At 44.0% G+C, this 20,130-nt stretch overlaps 2 protein-coding genes across 1 annotated transcript; both read right to left on the bottom strand.

Annotated features, from left to right (window-relative positions):
• Positions 1–20,130, bottom strand: part of LOC143266708 (H-2 class I histocompatibility antigen, Q10 alpha chain-like) — a 74,257-nt gene that overhangs the window by 14,974 nt on the left and 39,153 nt on the right.
• LOC102925173 (H-2 class I histocompatibility antigen, Q10 alpha chain-like) lies at positions 3–17,356 on the bottom strand. Its single transcript, XM_076558031.1, has 6 exons — positions 17,178–17,356; positions 16,705–16,974; positions 16,252–16,520; positions 13,179–13,347; positions 12,942–13,052; positions 3–373 (listed from the first exon to the last, which is right to left on the bottom strand). The coding sequence occupies exons 1-6, from the start codon at positions 17,311–17,313 to the stop codon at positions 3–5; spliced, it is 1,326 nt and encodes a 441-aa protein (XP_076414146.1). The 5' UTR covers positions 17,314–17,356.

Raw genomic sequence — 20,130 nt, 5'->3', positions numbered from 1 at the left:
AACTAGGAGTTGTCCGAGTTGTCCCCGTAGCCAATGGCAATGTGCCGGGTCTCCCTGAGGCCAGGCCGGAACTCTATGGTGTAGAAAAACCGTGGCGAGTGGGAGCCTGGGGGCGGCGTGTGGTGAGATCCCAACTCTCCTCCGGGGACCCCTGGCAGTTGCGCGGGCCGGGAGGGGAGTAGGGCGCAGGGGCTCTGGACGCGGTGGAAAAGTGGTGGGAGGTTCTGGTTGGACCACTTGGGGACCCAGCTTGCAGCTTGCTCAGTTTCTCCCCCAGCTCTCTCTGAAGAGACTGGTTCCCTCCAGATCTTGTACTCATCTGCCTGGGTCTTGGCGGAGCCTAGGGCAGCAGCCAGCAGCAACCCGGAGGGTGCTGAGGACAGGAGTCCTGGTCTTTAGGGTTCGCCAGAGTCAAAGCAAAGTCGATATGGTCCCGGACTTTGTAACTTGTCCTCACAGAGAGTTCTATCACGTTCTCTAGCCACTGACAGAGTAAGAAGTGAAACCAAAAGTCTACACTTCCCAGCCCAAACCTTACATTCAGTTCTCAGAGCGTGAAAGCCACTTCTGAGAACTTGGGACTGTATCCTACCTCCTTCCTCAGCATGAGCTCTGTGTATAACACTGTCTCCCTGAATCCAGGCCCAGAATCTGTCTGATGGTAATCCCAGTGGAAAACATCTGCACAAATGCAGCTGTTTTGCTCTTTCCAACCCCAGCCCCAACCCCAGTGTGAAGACCCAGAGCTGGTCAGGAATGCAGTGGAGAAATGGTTTCTCTTTAAAGCAGGAGGTGCTGGGCTGAAAGCATCACACAGACTCCTAGAGACCAGAGTCCTGTGTTCACATGCAGAGGCTCACATGCCAAGCCTGACTGGTCCGGAATCTGTGTTCTTCCTATGTGAATGAATGAGTTAAAGCAGCCTCCTGCCAGACCCAGGGTCTCCTAGTGTTTGTCCCCAGATGATGCATCCCTGGTCCCAACTGTTGTGTTTTACAATGGTCTTCATTCCACAGCCTAAGTTTGTGTGAAGACAGAACATAGCTTCAGTACAGCTGCCCCCCTTCCTGCAGGTGGCTGAATGCAGCACAGCAGTGAAGCTGCCCACATTCCATGTGTGGCTGTATAGACACTCCTGTGATACAGTTAATTAATCAATCAGACAGGTTAAGAAGTGAACAACTTCACAGAGCAGGACCATCGCCATGACTGGCTGTTGTGTGCTCACACTTTGGTGATGAGAGATGACCATGAGCTGAGGAGAGGAGGGAGATGGATAGTGCATGGTGTGAGACAGTGGTCTGAAAACTGAGGTGGCCCCTCAGTACCTCAGCCCTGTGCAGTGTGGACAGGGTGGACACTGACAGAGGATGGTTCTTGTGTCAGGTGGCATCGACCAGCAGGACAGAGATTTGATTCCATTAGGCAGAGAGATCAAAATGTAAAATCTAATGTTATTTCTATCAGTAATGTCTGTTATTTTTAGACCTCAGTTAAACAAAGGTCACTAGAACCATAGAAAGTGACCTCACCAGAGACACAGGGCTTATCGAGAATATAGACTTCTTGGATTCACAATCAGGATGATCAGAATCCTCCCCCATCTTCCTGAAGTCACTCTATGGAGTCACTTTTAACCATTATGGCTTCCCTTGTTTTCTTGCTATTTCTGTCCTCAACTCCTACCTTCTCCTGAAAGCCCAGGATCTCATACCACAAACTCAGCCCTTGGAGAAGATGCTGACATTTCTCACCCTGACTCCTGACCACTCAGGCTACACATTCTGAGCCACTGCACTAATGGACCCAGTTAACAATTTCCTCCAGACAGAGTTTTTTCTTTATTGTTGTTTTTATTTTTACTTATGTATTTTTTAAGAATACACCTCAGGGCTGGGGAGATGGCTCAGGAGTTAAGCACTGACTCTTCTCCCAGAGGACCCAAGTTCAATTCTCAGCACCCATATGGCAGCTCACAGCTCTCTGTAACTCCAGTTTCAGGGGACCCCGACACCCTCTGCAAAACCACAAATGCACATAAAAATAAAATAAAATATGCTTAAAAATAATCCTCCGTGTGTGATTTACTTGGGAGCTGGTTGGCGGACCCACAAAGAGTAAAGAGCAAAACCAACCAACAACAAGCTGCTTCGATCTGTGCTAGTTAAATCAGTTTCTGCTGCTTCTGCGTCATCCCTGTCTCCTGCATTACCTGCCTCCTTTAGGAGCTCTGCCTCCCTTTCACGGTGATTCCCTTCTGGTTTTGCCATCCCCTCATACATATGAAAGCACACACACACACACACACACACACACACACACACACACACACGTACACAATCTTATGTTTATTTTCTGAAATGTTTATTTATTTTTGAGATAGGGTCTCAAGTAGCCAAGGCTGGCTTTGAAATCACTGTGTGAGGCTGGTCTTGAACTTCTGATTCTTCTGCCTCCACCTCCCAAATGCTGGGATTACAGGGTCACAGGTGTGAGGAATAAAGCTGATAGGAGCCCAGGCTTCCCTGCCCCATCCAATGAAGTCTTCTGGAGACTCCCAGGTGAGCAGCAGGGTTGGGGTCCTGGAGAGAAGGGCCCTCCCTGGGAGCCACAGTCAGAAGCCCTGTTTGTCCCAACCTCCTATAAAGTCTCTGTTTCTTTCTCTTGTGGTAAGAGGGAGCGACTCCAGGACCTGGACAGGCACTCTTCCATGTGAGCTACATTTTCAGTCTCAGTGGCTGCTGCTGGGGTTGAGCCTTCACTAAGGTGGCTGCTGCTGCTGCTGGAACCTTGCCAGCAGCAGTTCTGGCTTGTTTCCTCTTGAGCTCTGTGGTTTGCCACAGCCTTCAGAGCTCTCCCACCACTTCCTCATGGCCTCTTTCAGACCAGAGAAGCTGTAGGAGGTGTGCTCTGCCAGACCACAGCACTTCAGTTTTCTACCTCTCTCAGTTTCTAATCTTTGTAGCCTAGCTCTCCTGGAACTCACCAGGCTGGCCTCGAATTCACAGGTTCAGGTCCCAGCACCCAGGTGATGGCTCACAACCCTTTGTAACTCCAGGGGATCTGATGCTCTCTTCTGGTCTCCATGGTTACTGTATTTACATGGAGTACATCTATTAAATAGACAAGCATATATATAAAATAAAAACATAAATCTGGGTCTGGGGAGGTGGCTCAGTGGTTAAGAGCACTTAACTGTTCTTGCTGCTCTTGTCAAGGACCTGGTTTGGTTCCTGAAACCCATGACAGCTGCCTGAACCCCATTCTGGGGGATCTCATCCCCTCCTCTGATGGTTCCATACACTCAGTATACACCAGACAGATGTATTTATGCTATAGAACAAGAGTCATGAACCATCACTGTGAAGACAACATCCCAACCATCCACCACTCACTCACAGGACCACATTCTCAGAGTTGCTGTGAACCATTCACATCCCCTTTTTCCCTCCCCCATTGGATTCTCAGCATGTCTTTATCTCAGTCTCTGAGAGACACATCAGAGCTCTAGGGTAGAAAATGAACAAGATTTCAGAGGATTTGTCTGCAGGAGGAATTATGGTCTGGCTGAGCTTCTCACCAGCTCCTGCTCCAACCAAAGACCTCAGGGACAAACCTTACCCAAACCTACCTGCAGCCTGAGCACAGTGCACAGTGATTCCACCTGTGAGAAATAAAGCTATGAGCCTAGGGAATCTCTGAACCCCAGGAAGTTTCCAGAACTGACAGCAGACCAGGGAAGAGTCAGGAGACATGAGGAAGGAATGCAGGGAATGAACCAATTTCCAACCTGTGAGTCCTCAGCATAGACCTTTCCCTCTCACTTAAGATTTCTGACCACTGAGAATGATGTCCCCATCACTTCCACCATGAGGGTTAGGAACCTATCCTTCATTTTCCCAATGCTTTACAGTAAGGTGATGTTGATGTAACCAACCGTCTTATTAAATAAGAAACACAGAAACAATGTAAAAGAGAAAGCCGAGAGGTCAGAGCTCAGAGCTAAAATCTCACCCTTCCTCCTGCTGTCCCAGCTTCGCGAAAAGAGACCTACTTCCTGTCGGTTCGTATTTTTAAAGTATGTTGTTCTGCCTTCTCATTGGTTGTAAACCCAAACACATGACTGCCTCGTCACTGTCTGAATGTACAGCCCCCTAGGTCTTAAAGGCATATGTCTCCAATGCTGGCTGTATCCCTGAACACACAGAGATCTTATGGGATTAAAGGCGTGTGCCACCACCGCCACACTCTTGCTATGGCTCTAATAGCTCTGACCCTGAACACACAGATATCTATGGGATTAAAGGCGTGTGCCACCACCGCCACACTCTTGCTATGGCTCTAATAGCTCTGACCCCCAGACAACTTTATTTATTAACATACAATCAAATTAATATTTCAGTACAAATCAAAATAATATTTCAATACAATTAGATTACCACCACATTTCCCCTTTTCTATTTTAATAAAAAGAAAAAAAGCAAAAGGTTATGACTAACAAAAGAAAAACTATATACAAAAGTACAATAACTATATACAATATATACAAGTAATAAATACCTAAACAGGTATTTGACGAATCAGAGAAAATAATTCCATTATCTATCCTATTTTGATAATTCCAAGATGTATCTAATGTACTTTCTATCCTAATTAATTTTCAACTATAACTAACTAATCTTCAACCATAACTAACTAATCTTCAACTCCCTCAGAGACCCAAGAAGGGAATAATATTAGCTAACAAAAATAAAAACAGGAAGTGCATGCAAGCAACTTCCAAAAAAATTTTGTGAGTTGACAGAAACAGCCAGCTGCCTGGGCAGTCACCTGAGGTTTCTCCGCAGTGTTGGGGCATCATCTTCAGCCTATAGGCTTAGTGTATCTGACAGACTCATTTGTGAAGTAGGATGTACACAAGGTCAACAGTTCAACCTCACATTGGGTGAGAGCAGTCCACGTACCAGAAACACCTGAATTCCACTAGTGTCCTGTCATGATTCAGGATTTTAAATTCTGGAAATTGTTGACAGTTTTTTAATTCAGCTGTCCATTCTTCTTGGCTGTGTATATATGGCTTCATCTCAGCATCCCCTTCTTCTCCACATCCCTCTATTAACTGCCAGTCTACTTTTGAGAGGCATGAGCTTTCAGCTGCTGTTCCATTGTACAACAGAATCCATCGGCCCTCTGCCTGTTAAGCTGCCTTCGAAGAAAAGGGCACCGTACCTTTTTCGGATGCGAAGGCCACTTCAGGGATGGGGCCATATTGTCCTGGCCTCAGAAGATGCCTTTTGATAAAGCCATAACCACACTTGTTTTGGCAAGAATCAGTAGTCCCTTGTTTCGTGATCTGTCTGTCCATTTTGTCCTGTTGATTCGAGGATACTTTGTTGTCCAGTGGCTAACTTTTGCCAGAATGAAAGATGACTCCATATGCAGTTTCTTCAATGCCCATATTTTCTCTAAAGTAGGTTGGTACTGCCAGGAGCCGACATGTCTCAAAAAAGAAAAATTTTCTAAGTTATTAAAACATTTTAAATGCCATATTCTGTAGATCTCTGAAGGGTTTGAAGATGACCTGTCTAAAACATCTCTGCTCAATTTTTAAAACATATCCAATATGACTACAAGTTCTATGATAATGTCTAACTACTAGCTTTCATTTCTTTATATCCTAATAGTTGATAATAATAACATTCAAGGATCAGAAATTTGCATTACATTGTTAAATGGATGGAATAAATACAATTAGAAATATACATATAGCATTTTCTAACAATATCAGTTTCAAATTTGTGTACAATATAAAACAATTCAATCCAATGTAAAGTATTTAAAACTAGTAATTGTCTTTCTCTTTTCTTTCTTTTTCTTTCTTTCTTTCTTTCTTTCTTTCTTTCTTTCTTTCTTTCTTTCTTTCTTTCTTTCTTTCTTTCTTTCCTTCTTTCCTTCTTTCCTTCTTTCCTTCTTTCCTTCTTTCCTTCTTTCCTTCTTTCTTTCTTTCTTTTTCTTTCTTTCTTTCTTTCTTTCTTTCTTTCTTTCTTTTTTTTTTTTAAACAAGAACCTTAAATCTAATCTCCTTTGCTTAGCCTTTTTCCTAACCCTTGACAATAACTTGTAACCAACCCCCCTAAATACTGAAAATTATCCCAGACCCAAAACCCATTAAAAAGACCAAAAAACCACCCGCCCCACACCACCTCTTTGGGAATGTGGGCGTCGTATTCTTAAAATTGCTTCCTGCTGGGTATGGGCGAAGTTTTCTTTATCCTGAAAGAAAAATTTTAGGTTAATTGTCAAATTCTAAGAGAGGTAACTATATCCTTCACTATCCAGTCTGTGTATAATGCCAAAGTTCAGGGTTTATCTCAAGTCCTTATTCAAGTAGTCTTTGAGACTGGATCATCTCAGCTAGTCATCTCAAAATTGCTCTGAGCACCTTGTAGTTCAAAGCTGATCTGTGGATGATGTTTGTCAGCTTAATGATATTATTATTGTCCACGTGGAATTGTTGTTGTTGTGGGGCCCCATCTTCTTTCTGGAGACTTCAGTTGATATTAGGCCTGGCCGTGATTTCCTGCAGAAAACTGATAAGAGACTCGAACACAAAAACATATATATGCAGCTAGCCTTTTTTCTAGAATTAGTTAGTACTCTATGTGACCATTCATATCTTAACGAAGTTTAAAATGTGTATATATATATTAATCTTGTAAATTTTGATATAAAATTTATACTTTGAGAACAGTTTAAAGAATCAGAATAGAATCAAAGAGTTGAGATTAGTAATAGAATAGTCCCTTAATTAATTTTGCTTTTGTCCTGTACCATAGCAGAAATGGCTCTTATTCTGGCATGATACAGGGAGTTTGCATTTTCCTTTTAACAACATGCTTGATTTTAAAGAAGGAGAGAGCCATTCTCCAACTCCAAAGTCAGCTTTAAATTTTAATTGAACTGGGACTGTTAGAAGACCAATAGTGTTAAATCTTTAGAGAAAAGCAGAAACAAACATTTAGGAAGACATAAAATTTTTTTAGATAATATATACCCATACACCGTTTCACTCTGTTTCTTGGGATAGATGATTTGTCCCTTTTCTTCAGTTGTCTCATTTGTCCAGTGTTCTTCAGATTCCTTAACCTTCATTCTCCTAAAAGACAAAAACAAAAACCTTTCCCCAAGACTAATTTTGGGGATGTTTCCTTTTGACAAGTTATTATCTGATTAAATGAAAAGGCATGTGTTATTGATACAAGTTAGTTTAAATTGGATGTTCATGCTGGTTGATGAACTATCACCTCCTCTAATTAAGAGGTCTCTCTTGTTCAAATCGAACCTTTATCAATTTTGATGGTACCCACAGCTTATCTTCTCCTGTAGAAACAAAAGCAAAACCACGTCCCCAATGTAATACATACCCTGGTTTCCATTCTGAGGTCAGCACATCCTTAAAGTATATAGGCTGATTTAATTCTGTAGTTTTTTCTATTATCCAATGTCTCTCTGCAGCTGTTGTTCCTTTCTCATTGGCATTCAGAAAATTCAAAGTTAGAAGAGCATTATGCAGTCTATTTCTGGGGGTTTTTGTTACCCATTTCTGTTTATTTAGCATATCCTTTAGAGTTCTGTTTGATCTTTCTATAACTGCTTGACCTGTAGGATTATGTGGTATGCCTGTAATATGCTTTATATTGTAATAAGCAAAAAACTGTTTCATTTTAACAGAGACATATGATGGAGCATTGTCAGTTTTGATTTGTGCAGGTATACCCATGATGGCCATAACTTCTAGCAAATGAGTGATTACAGAATCAGCTTTTTCAGAACTCAAAGCAGTTGCCCATTGAAATCCTGAATAAGTATCGATAGTGTGGTGTACATATTTCAATTTTCCAAATTCTGCAAAGTGAAACACGTCCATCTGCCAGATTTCATTTCTCTGAGTACCCTTTGGGTTACATCCTGCTGGTAATGGCGTCTGATTGTAGAAGGAACAAGTAGGACATTTCTTTATTATTTCTTTGGCTTGTTGCCAGGTTATGGAAAAATCCTTTTTTAAACCTTTACTATTAACGTGATGTTTTTTATGAAATTCTGAGGCCTCCAGCACATTTCCTATCAATAATTTATCAATCTCTTCATTGCCTTGTGCTAGAGGGCCTGGCAGACCAGTATGGGATCGAATGTGAGTTATATATAAAGGATGATTCCTTTTCCTGATTGTATCTTGTAATTGAATAAATAGTGAAGTTAATTCTGAAGCATCAGGGATAAATTCTGCAGTCTCAATATGTAACACCACTCTTTCAGCATACTGAGAGTCAGTTACTATGTTGAGAGGTTCTGAAAAATCCATTAATACCAACAGAATAGCATACAATTCTGATTTTTGCACTGAATTATACGGACTTTGAACCACTTTACTTAAATTTTCTGATTTGTAACCTGCCTTTCCTTCTTTGTTGGCATCTGTATAAAATGTACGAACTCCAGATATGGGTTTTTGCCGTACAATTCGAGGCAAGATCCATTCAGCTCTCTTTATAAGATCAATTCTATTGCTTTTGGGATATTTGCTGTTAATTTCTCCCAAAAAATTACTGCAAGCTCTTTGCCAAGGTTCACTTTCTGTCCATAATTTTTCAATGTCCTCCTTAGTTAATGGTACGACAATTTCTGCTGGGTCTATGCCTGCTAATTGACGAAGTCTCAATTTTCCTTTGTAAATCAAGTCAGAGATTTTTTCCACATAAGTTTTTAATTTTTTATTTGGTTTATTTGGTAAAAATATCCATTCCAATATAATATCTTCCCTCTGCATTAATATTCCAGTAGGAGAACGCCTAGAAGGTAAGATAACCAAAATGCAATCCAGCTTTGGATCAATACGATTCACGTGTCCTTCATGCACTTTCTTTTCTACCAAGGCTAATTCTTTCTCAGCTTCAGGTGATAATTCTCTTGGACTATTTAAGTCCTTGTCACCTTCTAAGGTTTTGAACAAATTAGTCAGTTCATCATTTTTTACCCCAACAATAGTTCGTAGATGAGAAATATCTCCAAATAATCTTTGAAAGTCATTAAGAGTCTGTAGTCTATCTCTCCGAATTTGCACCTTTTGGGGTCTAATTTTTTGTAGCTCTATTTTATATCCTAAATAATTAATAGAATCTCCTCTTTGTATCTTTTCAGGAGCAATTTGTAATCCCCAGCGAGGCAAAATTTTCTTTACTTCTTCAAACATTATTTCTAAAGTATCTGCATTTGAGTCAGCTAGTAAAATATCGTCCATATAATGATAAATTATAGATTTAGGAAATTTTTTACGTATCACTTCCAATGGCTGTTGTACAAAATATTGGCACAGAGTTGGGCTATTCAACATTCCCTGTGGGAGGACCCTCCATTGAAATCTTTTAACCGGTTGAGAATTATTATAAGTAGGCACTGTAAAAGCAAATCTTTCTCTGTCTTTTTCTTGTAAGGGTATTGAAAAGAAACAGTCTTTTAAATCAATAACTATGAGAGGCCATCCTTTTGGTAACAGAGTAGGCAAAGGCATCCCAGATTGTAGAGAACCCATTGGCTGAATTACTTTGTTAATTGCCCTAAGGTCTGTTACCATTCTCCATTTACCAGATTTCTTTTTAATAACAAATACAGGAGAATTCCAAGGGCTGGTTGATTCTTCAATATGCTGAGCATTTAACTGTTCTTCTACCAGCTCTTCTAAAGCCTGGAGTTTCTCTGTTGTCAAAGGCCATTGCTGGACCCATACAGGCTTGTCTGTTAACCATTTTAAAGGTAGAGCTGTTGGTGTCTTTGGAAGATCATCAGTTATTGTGCCCTGTTCTTGTATAATATGGATGGCTGGTGACCACTCATTAGAACAATATCTTCTAATATTTCTCTCAGTAACATGTGCTAGTTTATGATTTGTTTCTGAGATTGGAGGGATGTTAATCTGAGTATTCCATTGTTGCAACAAGTCTCGACCCCACAGGTTCATAGTTATGTTAGCCACATATGGTTTTAATTTTCCTCTCTGTCCTTCTGGACCTATACATTCGAGCCATCTTGCACTCTGTTTCACCTGAGATAATGTCCCAATTCCTAACAGTTGAACGTTTACCTCCTGAAGAGGCCAAGTTGCATGCCAAAATTCTGGTGCAATTATGGTAACGTCCGCACCTGTGTCTACCAGACCAGACAACAAAACACCATTTATTTTTATCGTTAATTTTGGTCTTTGTTCATTAATAGAAGTTTGCCAAAAAATTTTCTTTATGTTTTCTCCTGAATTTTCTATTCTCTCTGTTTCATCATTCTGACCAGCATGATTTATTCCAATAGGCATTTGGTTATTTAATCGCTCTCCAGAGCAGGCATTTCCTCTATGGCTGCCGGAAAGGTTTGAACTGGATTTGCACTGGGGGCCTGCCTGAGGCCCCTCTGGGAGTTTCCCGAAGACTGAGGCAAAGGATTACCCTGTCTGTCCTTTGTTGATCTACATTCGTTGGTCCAGTGTTTTCCCTTACCACACCTTCTGCATACTCCAGAAGGAAGGGGCATTCTGTTGCCATTGTTCCTTGAAGAAACATTGTTTCTGGAAATGACCTGTCTACAGTCCCTTTTCAAATGTCCTTGCTTTCCACATCCAAAACATCTAACACTCCTCAAACCTTTTGAAATTACTTCTCCTACCCATGTATCATCATGCTCATCAGCTTCAACATTAATTGTTTCTCTAATCCAATCTTCCATAGGTGCAGATCTTGCCCTTAATGGCCTGATTATTCTTTTGCATGCTGCATTCGCATTCTCAAAGGCCAAAGATTCAATTATTGCCTTACCAGCTTCTGAATCCGAGACCGTTCTCTTTACTGCTGAAGCCAGTCTTTGTAAAAAATCTGTAAAAGACTCTTTTGGGCCTTGCTTCACCTTTGTAAATGACTCAGATTTTTTTCCTGGTTCCTCAACTTTGTCCCATGCATTCAAGGCTGCCGTTCGACATAAAATTAGGGTTTGGACATCATATAAACATTGTGCTTGTGCTGAAGCATATTGGCCTTCGTCCATAAGCTGATCCTGGCAAACTTGTACTCCTTTATCCCTCCATTGTTTTTCTATGTTTTTAGCCTCCTCCTTAAACCAAGTCAGAAATTGAAGTCTCTGGCTGGGTTCCAGAACACCTTGTGCGAGGTCCCGCCAGTCCTGTGGTACTATCCTATTATATGTTGACCAAGTGTTTAACATTTGCTTTACATATGGGGAATGCATGCCATAAGATACTATTGCCTCCTTAAACCTTTTTAAATCCAACATTTCAATTGGAGCCCAAGTATTTTGTGTAGCCATTTGATCAGGCATCTGCTGTACTGTTACAGGATAAATTAAGGGTGACTGTGTGAAAACAGGCTTTCTTTCTGCAACCTTATGATCCCGACTTGAAACAACTTCACTGTTAATTTCTTCTGTCTGAATTTTTACAGGTTTAACAAGTTCTTCTAATGCTGTTATCCTGGCACTTAAATTGACTATCTTTTTAAATATTAAAATGTGGATTATTATAGTGATGAGGTGCATAATTCCACCAATACTAATATTATATAGTTGTTCCATTGCCAGACTGCCTAAAATTTCGAACAAAAACCAATTTTCTTCCAATGTACACATAAAACCCATTTGTTTTTTAATGTGGAAAAAAATTCTATTTTAGATAGTTTCCTTTAAAATATCTGATATATTATGACTTACCAAATCTGCGTAGAACAGTAGAAATCCGAGGGGATTTTCAAAGCAGCCACCTAGTGTCCCAGGTGTAAATCCAGAGAGAGAGAGAGAGAGAGAGAGAGAGAGAGAGAGAGAGAGAGAGAGAGAGACAGAGGAAAGAGAGAACGCACAAGAAAGCGTAGCCGGCTAAAGCTTAAATGCAGCCACGTGTTCCCTCTTGTGCCGAGTCAAGGCTTGGGTCTGGCTTCCTTAAGCTCCGACCACGTGCGTTGGCTTTACAGGCAGGGCCCTGTTCGGCAGGGCAGGTCTGAGTTGTTTGTAGCACCGGCTTTAGGCAAGCTGCTCACAGACCTAGGCCCGGGCTAGAAGTTGCTACCCGGACTAGGACGCCAGCAGCTCGGACTAAGAAGCCGCCGGCCGCCGTGTGCCGCTGCCGCCGCCGCCGCCGCGGGCCGCCTGCCGCCCTTGCGGGAAAGCGGACCTGCCGCCAAGCCAAGCAGTTTTTAATGGATTCTTGTCACGTTGGGCGCCAGATGTTGATGTAACCAACCGTCTTATTAAATAAGAAACACAGAAACAATGTAAAAGAGAAAGCCGAGAGGTCAGAGCTCAGAGCTAAAATCTCACCCTTCCTCCTGCTGTCCCAGCTTCGCGAAAAGAGACCTACTTCCTGTCGGTTCGTATTTTTAAAGTATGTTGTTCTGCCTTCTCATTGGTTGTAAACCCAAACACATGACTGCCTCGTCACTGTCTGAATGTACAGCCCCCTAGGTCTTAAAGGCATATGTCTCCAATGCTGGCTGTATCCCTGAACACACAGAGATCTTATGGGATTAAAGGCGTGTGCCACCACCGCCACACTCTTGCTATGGCTCTAATAGCTCTGACCCTGAACACACAGATATCTATGGGATTAAAGGCGTGTGCCACCACCGCCACACTCTTGCTATGGCTCTAATAGCTCTGACCCCCAGACAACTTTATTTATTAACATACAATCAAATTAATATTTCAGTACAAATCAAAATAATATTTCAATACAATTAGATTACCACCACAAGGTGACTGTTAGCACACAGACCCAGAGATGGGCAGAGTTGCACATGTGTGTGTGTGAGTGAGTGTTTTCCCATTCAACCTGTACCTTTTTTGAAGGTGCTGAATGAAAAAAGAAAAATAGCTCAGACCCTGCCCTTCCATACCTGTGTTCTTCCTCTTCCACATCATAACAGCTCCAATGATAAAACCTAAGATCACCACAGCTCCAAGGACAGCACCAACCATGGTCATGATGGGGAAGGACTGAGGAGGCTCTAGGAAAGGAAGGGAAAGGGAGGGAAGGTGAGGGTCATGGTTCCAGCTCTCAGACTTGACTCTGTCTAGAGTCTGCAGAAGGCTCCAGCTATCTTAGTCCCATTTGCACCCAAAGCTCTACTTGCCCCATCTCAGGGTGAGGGGCTCAGGCAGACCCTCATGCTGCACATGGCATGTGTATTTCAGCTCCTCCCCAAAAGGCACCACCACAGCTGCCCACTTCTGGAAGCTTCCATCCCCTGCAGGTCTGATCTCCACCAGTTCCATGACCTGTGTCTGTTCCTCCTCATCCCTCTACCAGGTCAGGGTGATGTCAGCAGGGTAGAAACCCAGAGTCCAGCACCTGAGGGTGACATCACCTTGAGATCTGTGTCTCTGTGGGTATGAGGTCACATGTGTCTCTGGTGGGTATGAAGAGAAGAATTGGAAAATTCAGGTGTTTTTCATTCTTCCTGGGCACTTCAGCAAGGTCCATGAGACATTCTTGGATAATCTTTTCATTGTGATGTTCTAGAATCTGGGTAAAAGAGCTTAAAGTCAGTGAGTTCTAGGTGTCCCATCAGGAAAAAGGGACTTCTGCACCTGACTGAGTGTGGTGGTGTGACTCAGCATCACTGCAGTGTGACTCCAGTGACTGTGTGTGTGTGTGTGTGTGTGTGTGTGTTGAGAACTGGGTCTGAGAGAGGACATGGTGCCCAATGGGCTGCAGAATGGAGGAACTGGGGTTGTTTCAGAGATCTCCTCTCTTCCACAATGAGACAGACTCTGAGCTGTCCTGAGAGGAGGGTGAGCCTGGGAGAGCCATCATCTAGTTAGGAATGCCATGTATGGCTGGGCAATGTGGTTGATTTTAATACCAGCTGAGGAAGAAGGATCTCTTAGTGTGAGCCAATACTGGTCTACATAGAGAATTACAGGACATCCAGGACTACACAGAGAAAGATGCTGTGAAAAACAATACCAAAGAAAGAAGCATAATAGAAAGGAAATCCAGGAATGTTCTCCCTGTTTCAGATGCAAGAGAGGTGGATGGTGCAACATTATATCCAATGCAGAGAAACTGAGTGTTTCTTCTAAAACCAGGAATGAGGTGAGGGTGTCCACTCTCCACTCTATCTGCTATGGTGTTTGAAGGCTCAGCTATTACAATTACACAAGAGAAAGGCATAAAAGGGAACAAAATAGGAAAGGAAGAAATCAAACTATCACTGCTTCTGAATAACACAATCCTTTTCTTAAATGACCCCATTGAGTCTACTGGAAAACTCTTGGACCTAATAAACACTTATGATTTCCAGATACAAAATCAATATAAAAAGTATCCTTCATTCATGCCAACAGTGCACTTTCAGAAAAAGAAATAGGATATGTGCAACATTCAAAGTAACTCCAACAGAATTAAGTGTTTCAGGATACATGTAACCAAAGACATGGAACAACTCTGCAATGAAAACTTCAAGATACTGACACAGGAAATCACAGAAGACAATGTTAGAGGATGGAAAGACAATCCATGCCCTGGACTGTCAGAGCAAACACTGTGACAATGGCCACACTACCAATTTTAATGTACAGGTTTAATGTAATGTTATCAAAATTCTATATATTTCACATGTTTAGAAAAAAGAAATCATATGGAATCACAAAAGACCACAAATAGTCAACATTCTTAAGGATTATGGACACTGCTGGAGGTGTTACAATCCCAACCTCAAATTATACTATTGTTATAGTGACCAAGACAGCCTGGAACTGGCATAAAGAGACAGGAAAATCAAAGGAATAGAATAGAGATCCCAGAAACAAAGTCAAAAACTATGCATACTTGTTTTAGACAAAGAATGTGAAACACATATTGGAAAAAAGATCCCATTCTGCAAATGATGCTGCAACACTAGGTTTCTACCTGAGAAGAGTTTTATCTGTCTTTCCTTTCTTTTCCTTCTTCCCTCCCTCCCTCCCTCCCTCCCTCCCTTTCCTTCCTCCCTCCTTTCCTCCTTTCTTTCCTTCTCTCTCTCTCTCTCTCTCTCTCTCTCTCTCTCTCTTTCTTTTTTTCTTTCTGGAACTCAGTAGACCAGGCTGGCCTCCAGCTCACAGAGATCCATTTTTCTCTGCCTTCTATGTGCTGGCCTTAAAGTCTTGCTTCATCTTTTACCTTCTACAAAGATAAAGTCAAAATGGAGCAAAGACCTTATAAAGTTCAACCTTGAAACACCTAAACTTCAAGAAGACAACTTAGGGTAGACCAGAGCCTCAGAATAGGGCAATACCAGAGGCCGTGCATCCGCATGAAAATAAAACCTCTTCACAGCATAGGACACAATCAGCAGAGTGACCAGAAGCCACAATAGGAGGAAACCTGTACAAGGGACTAGTGTCCTTAATTTACAGAGAACCTCAGAAACTAAATACCAAGGAACTCGCCATTGAACAACTGGGTGAGGGAACTGAATAGACAGTTTTCTTAAAGAAGAAAAAACTAAACACCAGGCATGGCGGGGAACGCCTTTAAACCCAGCACTGTGGAGGCAGAGGCAGGTGGATCTCTATGAGTTCAGGAGACCAGCCTTGTCTCTTGTCTAGAATGACTTCCAGGGCTACACAGAGAAACCCTGATTTGGGGGGCGGGGAACAACAACAGAAAAACCACCTTAATCTAAAACAAACAAACAACAAAACAAAACAACCCTCCCAAGTGGCCACACTGTTTTTCCTCATAAGCTGGATTTAGCCATCAATGTAAACAAATGTACAAGTGGACACAGTGTAAAATCACAAAAAAAGCCAACAAGAAAGGCCAAATACTGAAGGAAGAGGAAGAACTAAATGTAGGTAATGGGCTTGAGTTATGAAACAGGTTATAAATATAATTATTTTCTAGTTCTAAATCGTTCATAGTTTTTTTGTGTGTTGATTCTGAATAAGTGGATAAAAATATATTTGACATGAACGTGTAAAGTCCACTGCAAACATACACAGGTTCAGAATGGCTGCTCTAACTATAGAAGTTCGCTGAGAGGTATAGACTCGTTCTGGTTAATTCTGGAGTGTTTTATTTTTTCTTTTGTAATAAAGTTTAAAAAAATAAACGAATGAAGAGGCAGGGGCATTACCCCAGCAGACAGGTCTCTTCTTCCTCAGGACTGAGCCCCAACCCAAGGGCAGACTGAAGAGCTGCCCTAGGCCCCACGCACGTGCGTGCAGGTTAGTGGTTCCATTCTCCAGGTATCTGCAGAGTCTTTCTATGCACTCGCCCTCCAGGTAGGCCCTGTATCTCTCTGCCTCACCAGCCTGCTCCAACTCCAGCCGGATAATCTGTGCCACCCTGTCCACAGCTGTCCACGTTCTCAGGTCCTGGTTCAGGGAGATGTAATCGCGGCCATCATAGGCGAATTGTTCATATCCACGGAGGAGGCGTCCGTTTGAATCCACATCACAGCCAGATATCACCTGGATGGTGTGAGAGCCTGTTCCCATCCCCGTGGTCAGCTCTGCTCCACGGCCTCACCCACCCACTGCCTTCTCTAAACTGAATAGGAAGCCCGCTCCCAGTCTGTGTCTTGGGCAGAACTTAGGACTTGGCACCAGGGGCCACTGGGTCTGTCCTTGGAGAATTGGAGGGGTTAAGACTTCCGACTCGCAGTCACTCACCTTCATGGCTATGGTTGTAGTAGCTGGACAGGGCCCTCAGGTTCCTTCTGAAAGTCTGCTGGGTGATCTTGGCTTTCTGTGTTTCCCTCTCCCAATACTCTGGTCCCTCCCGCTCCACCCAAGGCGCCAGCGGCTCCATCCTCGGAGTCTCCGCATCGCTGTCGTAGTGCACGAACTGTGTGTCATCCACGTAGCCAACAATGATGAACCGGGGCTCCCCGAGGCCGGGCCGGGACACGATGGTGTAGAAATACCGCAGCGAGTGCGAGCCTGGGGGCGCCGCTCAGTGAGACCCCGACCTTCCTCCCCGGAACACAGGCAGGTGCGCGGGCCGGGAGGGGAGCAGGGCGCGGGACTCGGGACGCGGTGGAGAAGGGCGGGAGGGTCTGGCTGGGCAAAGCGGGGACTCAGCTTCCCCGGGGCCGTCCCTGCCCTCTCCGCAGAGTCCGTTTCCCTCCCGACCCCGCACTCACCCGCGCGGGTCCTGGTCGGGGACAGGACGGCCGCCAGCAGCAGGAGCAGCATGCGCGTGCCTGACTCCATCGTCCTCACCTCAGATCTGGAGCGCCTCATCCAGCAGCCGGTCTGAATTTCATAACAGGTGCCCATGTGAGTCTGTTGATGGTTGGCTGTCCGGGATCTCTCCACCCATTTGTGGGTGTGAACCGCGCATTGTTACCCGTTTCTGGGCTCTGGCTGCTGCGGTAAAGGGCTCCCGTTCTTACTGAAACTCCCTAGAATCCTCTGCTTCTACTTAACTAGGAAGCTCTGCAGACTGCTCATGACACAGCGGCCGATTTCCTCAGAGCCAGATGGAGCGTGGGAGAGCCTGAGAACGAGTCAGAGAGCAAGAGGGAGAGAGAGGTCTCTGGAGTGCCTAGATTAAAGGTGTTCACCGCCACTGTCCATTGAATTCTTCACTGTCGCATTAAGCTTCTCAGTTGTACTTAGATATACTATGTAGAAAGCTCTACCCCCAAAAGGAGTTGCCTGCTGATCCCAATATTACCAAAGTTACTGTTTCCTACCTGCACACACTAGTAGACTCTGCTGATGACTTACAGAGTTACCATCAGAGGCTGCACCAGGATTCCCAAGGCCAGGGAGGTAGAGGGAGTGGAGCAGAGCAGAACACAGTCCCAGCAGGACCTGACCCTGAGGATCAATCCTTTCTGCTGATCCTACACACAAGCATTAGATTCTGAGAGATTGGGTGAGGGGGAGAAACTCCAGGCCACAGCTCTGGAAGGAGGCAGGAGCTCAGGAGACTGAAGTTCACCTCCTGAGTGCAGGGGTCTTGTTGGGACAGAGACAGGAAAACACCCCTATTGTGGTCACACTCAAAGGAGAATGAGACAGGCACCACTCACAGGAATGACACAGGGTTACTCCTTCACACAGCTAAGAAGAGAAGAAATAAACAGGAAGGATGGTTAAAAAGCTACAGCCAGGACTGAGGCCAGGCAGGCCTTACACTGCAGCCCTGGCTGCTCACAAGCTTGGACAGGACAGGGCTGGGGACACCCCTGTGTCCTGTGACCAGAGTCTGTCAGCACATGGTTATACTAAGTGACAAGGACAAGAGCCCAGGAGGACATAGCTGAGGACTGACCACAGCAATTCACACATGCACTGAGCTTCCCCTGGCACAGCCCCATCCTCACTCAGCTCCCACAGACTCCTCCTGTCTCCTGACACTCAGCACAGAAAACATGGATTCTGGAAGGTTCTCCTTGCTGCCATTTTTTTCTCGATCACAGTTTAAGAATTCTCTCCATTGGGCTAGAGAGATGTCTCAGAGGTTAAGAGCACTGACTGTTCTTCTAGAGGTCCTGAGTTCAGTTCCCAGCAACCACATTGTGGCTCACAACCATCTGTAATGAGATCTGGTGCCCTCCTCTAGCCTGCAGTCATACATGCTGTATACATAATAAATAAATAAATCTTTTAAAAAAAAGAATTCTCTCCATTAATTTAACCTGCCATCTTTCAGGTCAAGGACATGAACATCAAGTTCACATTCAGAATCTTATTTCAGTTGGGAAGTCAGGGGCTGCAGCTCAGGGCAGCATGGAGGTGACAGGATGGAGATGTCCCCTCCTGCCTGCTGGACCAGGAAGGTTGGCTGTGGAAGGGAACACAGGCAGTGCAGGGACAGGGTCCTGGTGGAAAGGGCTGGGCTTCCCAGTGAGTCACATTGATGCACAGGAAAAACTTAAGAATGAGAATCATTGGTTCTTAAGTCAGAACTAGTCCCTCAGTCCCATGATGCAGCTGTTCTGAGATAAAGAACAAGAGTCAAGAAAATCAATATAAAGACCTCTCAAAGGCCCACCACTCACTGAGAGGTCTAAGTACCAGAGGCCCTGGGACCCAGTCCTCTCCTCCTTGCCTCAGCCCCAATCCCAGGCCCTAGGGTGTCACCTTTTCAAGCCTCCAGATACAAGTCAGAGCTCTAGGCACTGTCCCTGCCTGCAGAAGAAATAACCTGACAAGTGGGGCTGGAGGAGAAACTGTAGCAATAAAGCCCGCGATGCTACCATCACCTTGTCCGGGCAAGGGGCTGTGGATCGAAAAACAGAGACAAGAGACAGTGGGTCACTCGCCTCAGCAGAATGCCTAATGCTGTTTATTGAAAGAGGGAGGAGCCGGGCGGGGGTGGCCCAGGCCTTTAATCCCAGCACTCAGGTGGCAAAGGCAGGGGGAACTCTGTGAGTTCGAGGCCAGCTGGGGCTACCAAGTGAGTTCCAGGAAAGGTGCAAAGCTACACAGAGAAACTCTATCTCGAAAAACAAAAACAAAACAAAACAAAACAAAAAAAAAAAAAAAAAAGAAAAGAAAAGAAAGAGGGAGGAAACCTTAAATACAGGCTTACAGCACAATGGGAGAACCCCAGAGGGCAGCAGTTCACTACTAATGTTTACAGTCTTGCGTCTAAGCTGTTAATGCCCAATATGCAGGATACACAAACAAGGAACCTCCCTTAAGCATTCAGGAGCTTGGAAACTTGCAGGGAATTAGCACAGGGAGGACATCAAGGTCAAGGTCAGCAAGCAAGGCAACAGCTACCCAAAACAGGGGCCAGGGCCCTACAAGAAACTATCAGCTCGGCTTCTATCCCTATTCAGAGAGAATTCTTCCCTCACATACTGACCTCCAGCAGTAATATAGCGTCCTATTCCACCTGTGAGAAGAAGAGCTGTGAGAGACCAGGGAAGTCCTGGTCCCCAGCAAGCTTTCAGAATTGTGAGTGCAGACCACAGTTGGGTCAGGAGGCATGGGGAAGGAGGTATGCAGGAAATGAACCAATGCCAGTCTGGAGGTCTGTCCTAGCAGGAACATTCTCCTCTGGCCTCTGATCTCTGAGAATCATGCCCCCATCTCCTCCATCATCAGGGTTATGAATGTGTTCTTCATTTTCCAAGT

This window comes from Peromyscus maniculatus, chromosome 21 (assembly GCF_049852395.1).
Source record: "Peromyscus maniculatus bairdii isolate BWxNUB_F1_BW_parent chromosome 21, HU_Pman_BW_mat_3.1, whole genome shotgun sequence".
NCBI classification, from domain to species: Eukaryota; Metazoa; Chordata; class Mammalia; order Rodentia; family Cricetidae; genus Peromyscus; species Peromyscus maniculatus.
Note: the sequence above shows the minus strand (reverse complement) of the source record. Positions and strands in the feature narration are given on the sequence as shown.

Coding starts and splice junctions, on each gene's coding strand:
- LOC102925173 (XM_076558031.1), bottom strand. CDS start 17,313: ATGGGCACCTGTTATGAAATTCAGACCGGCTGCTGGATGAGGCGCTCC. Junction 13,348..16,251: donor ATGGAACCACTAACCTGCAC/GCACGTGCGTGG, acceptor CTGACCTGGTAG/AGGGATGAGGAGGAACAGAC. Junction 374..12,941: donor GTGGAAGAGGAAGAACACAG/GTATGGAAGGGC, acceptor TCCTGTCCTCAG/CACCCTCCGGGTTGCTGCTG.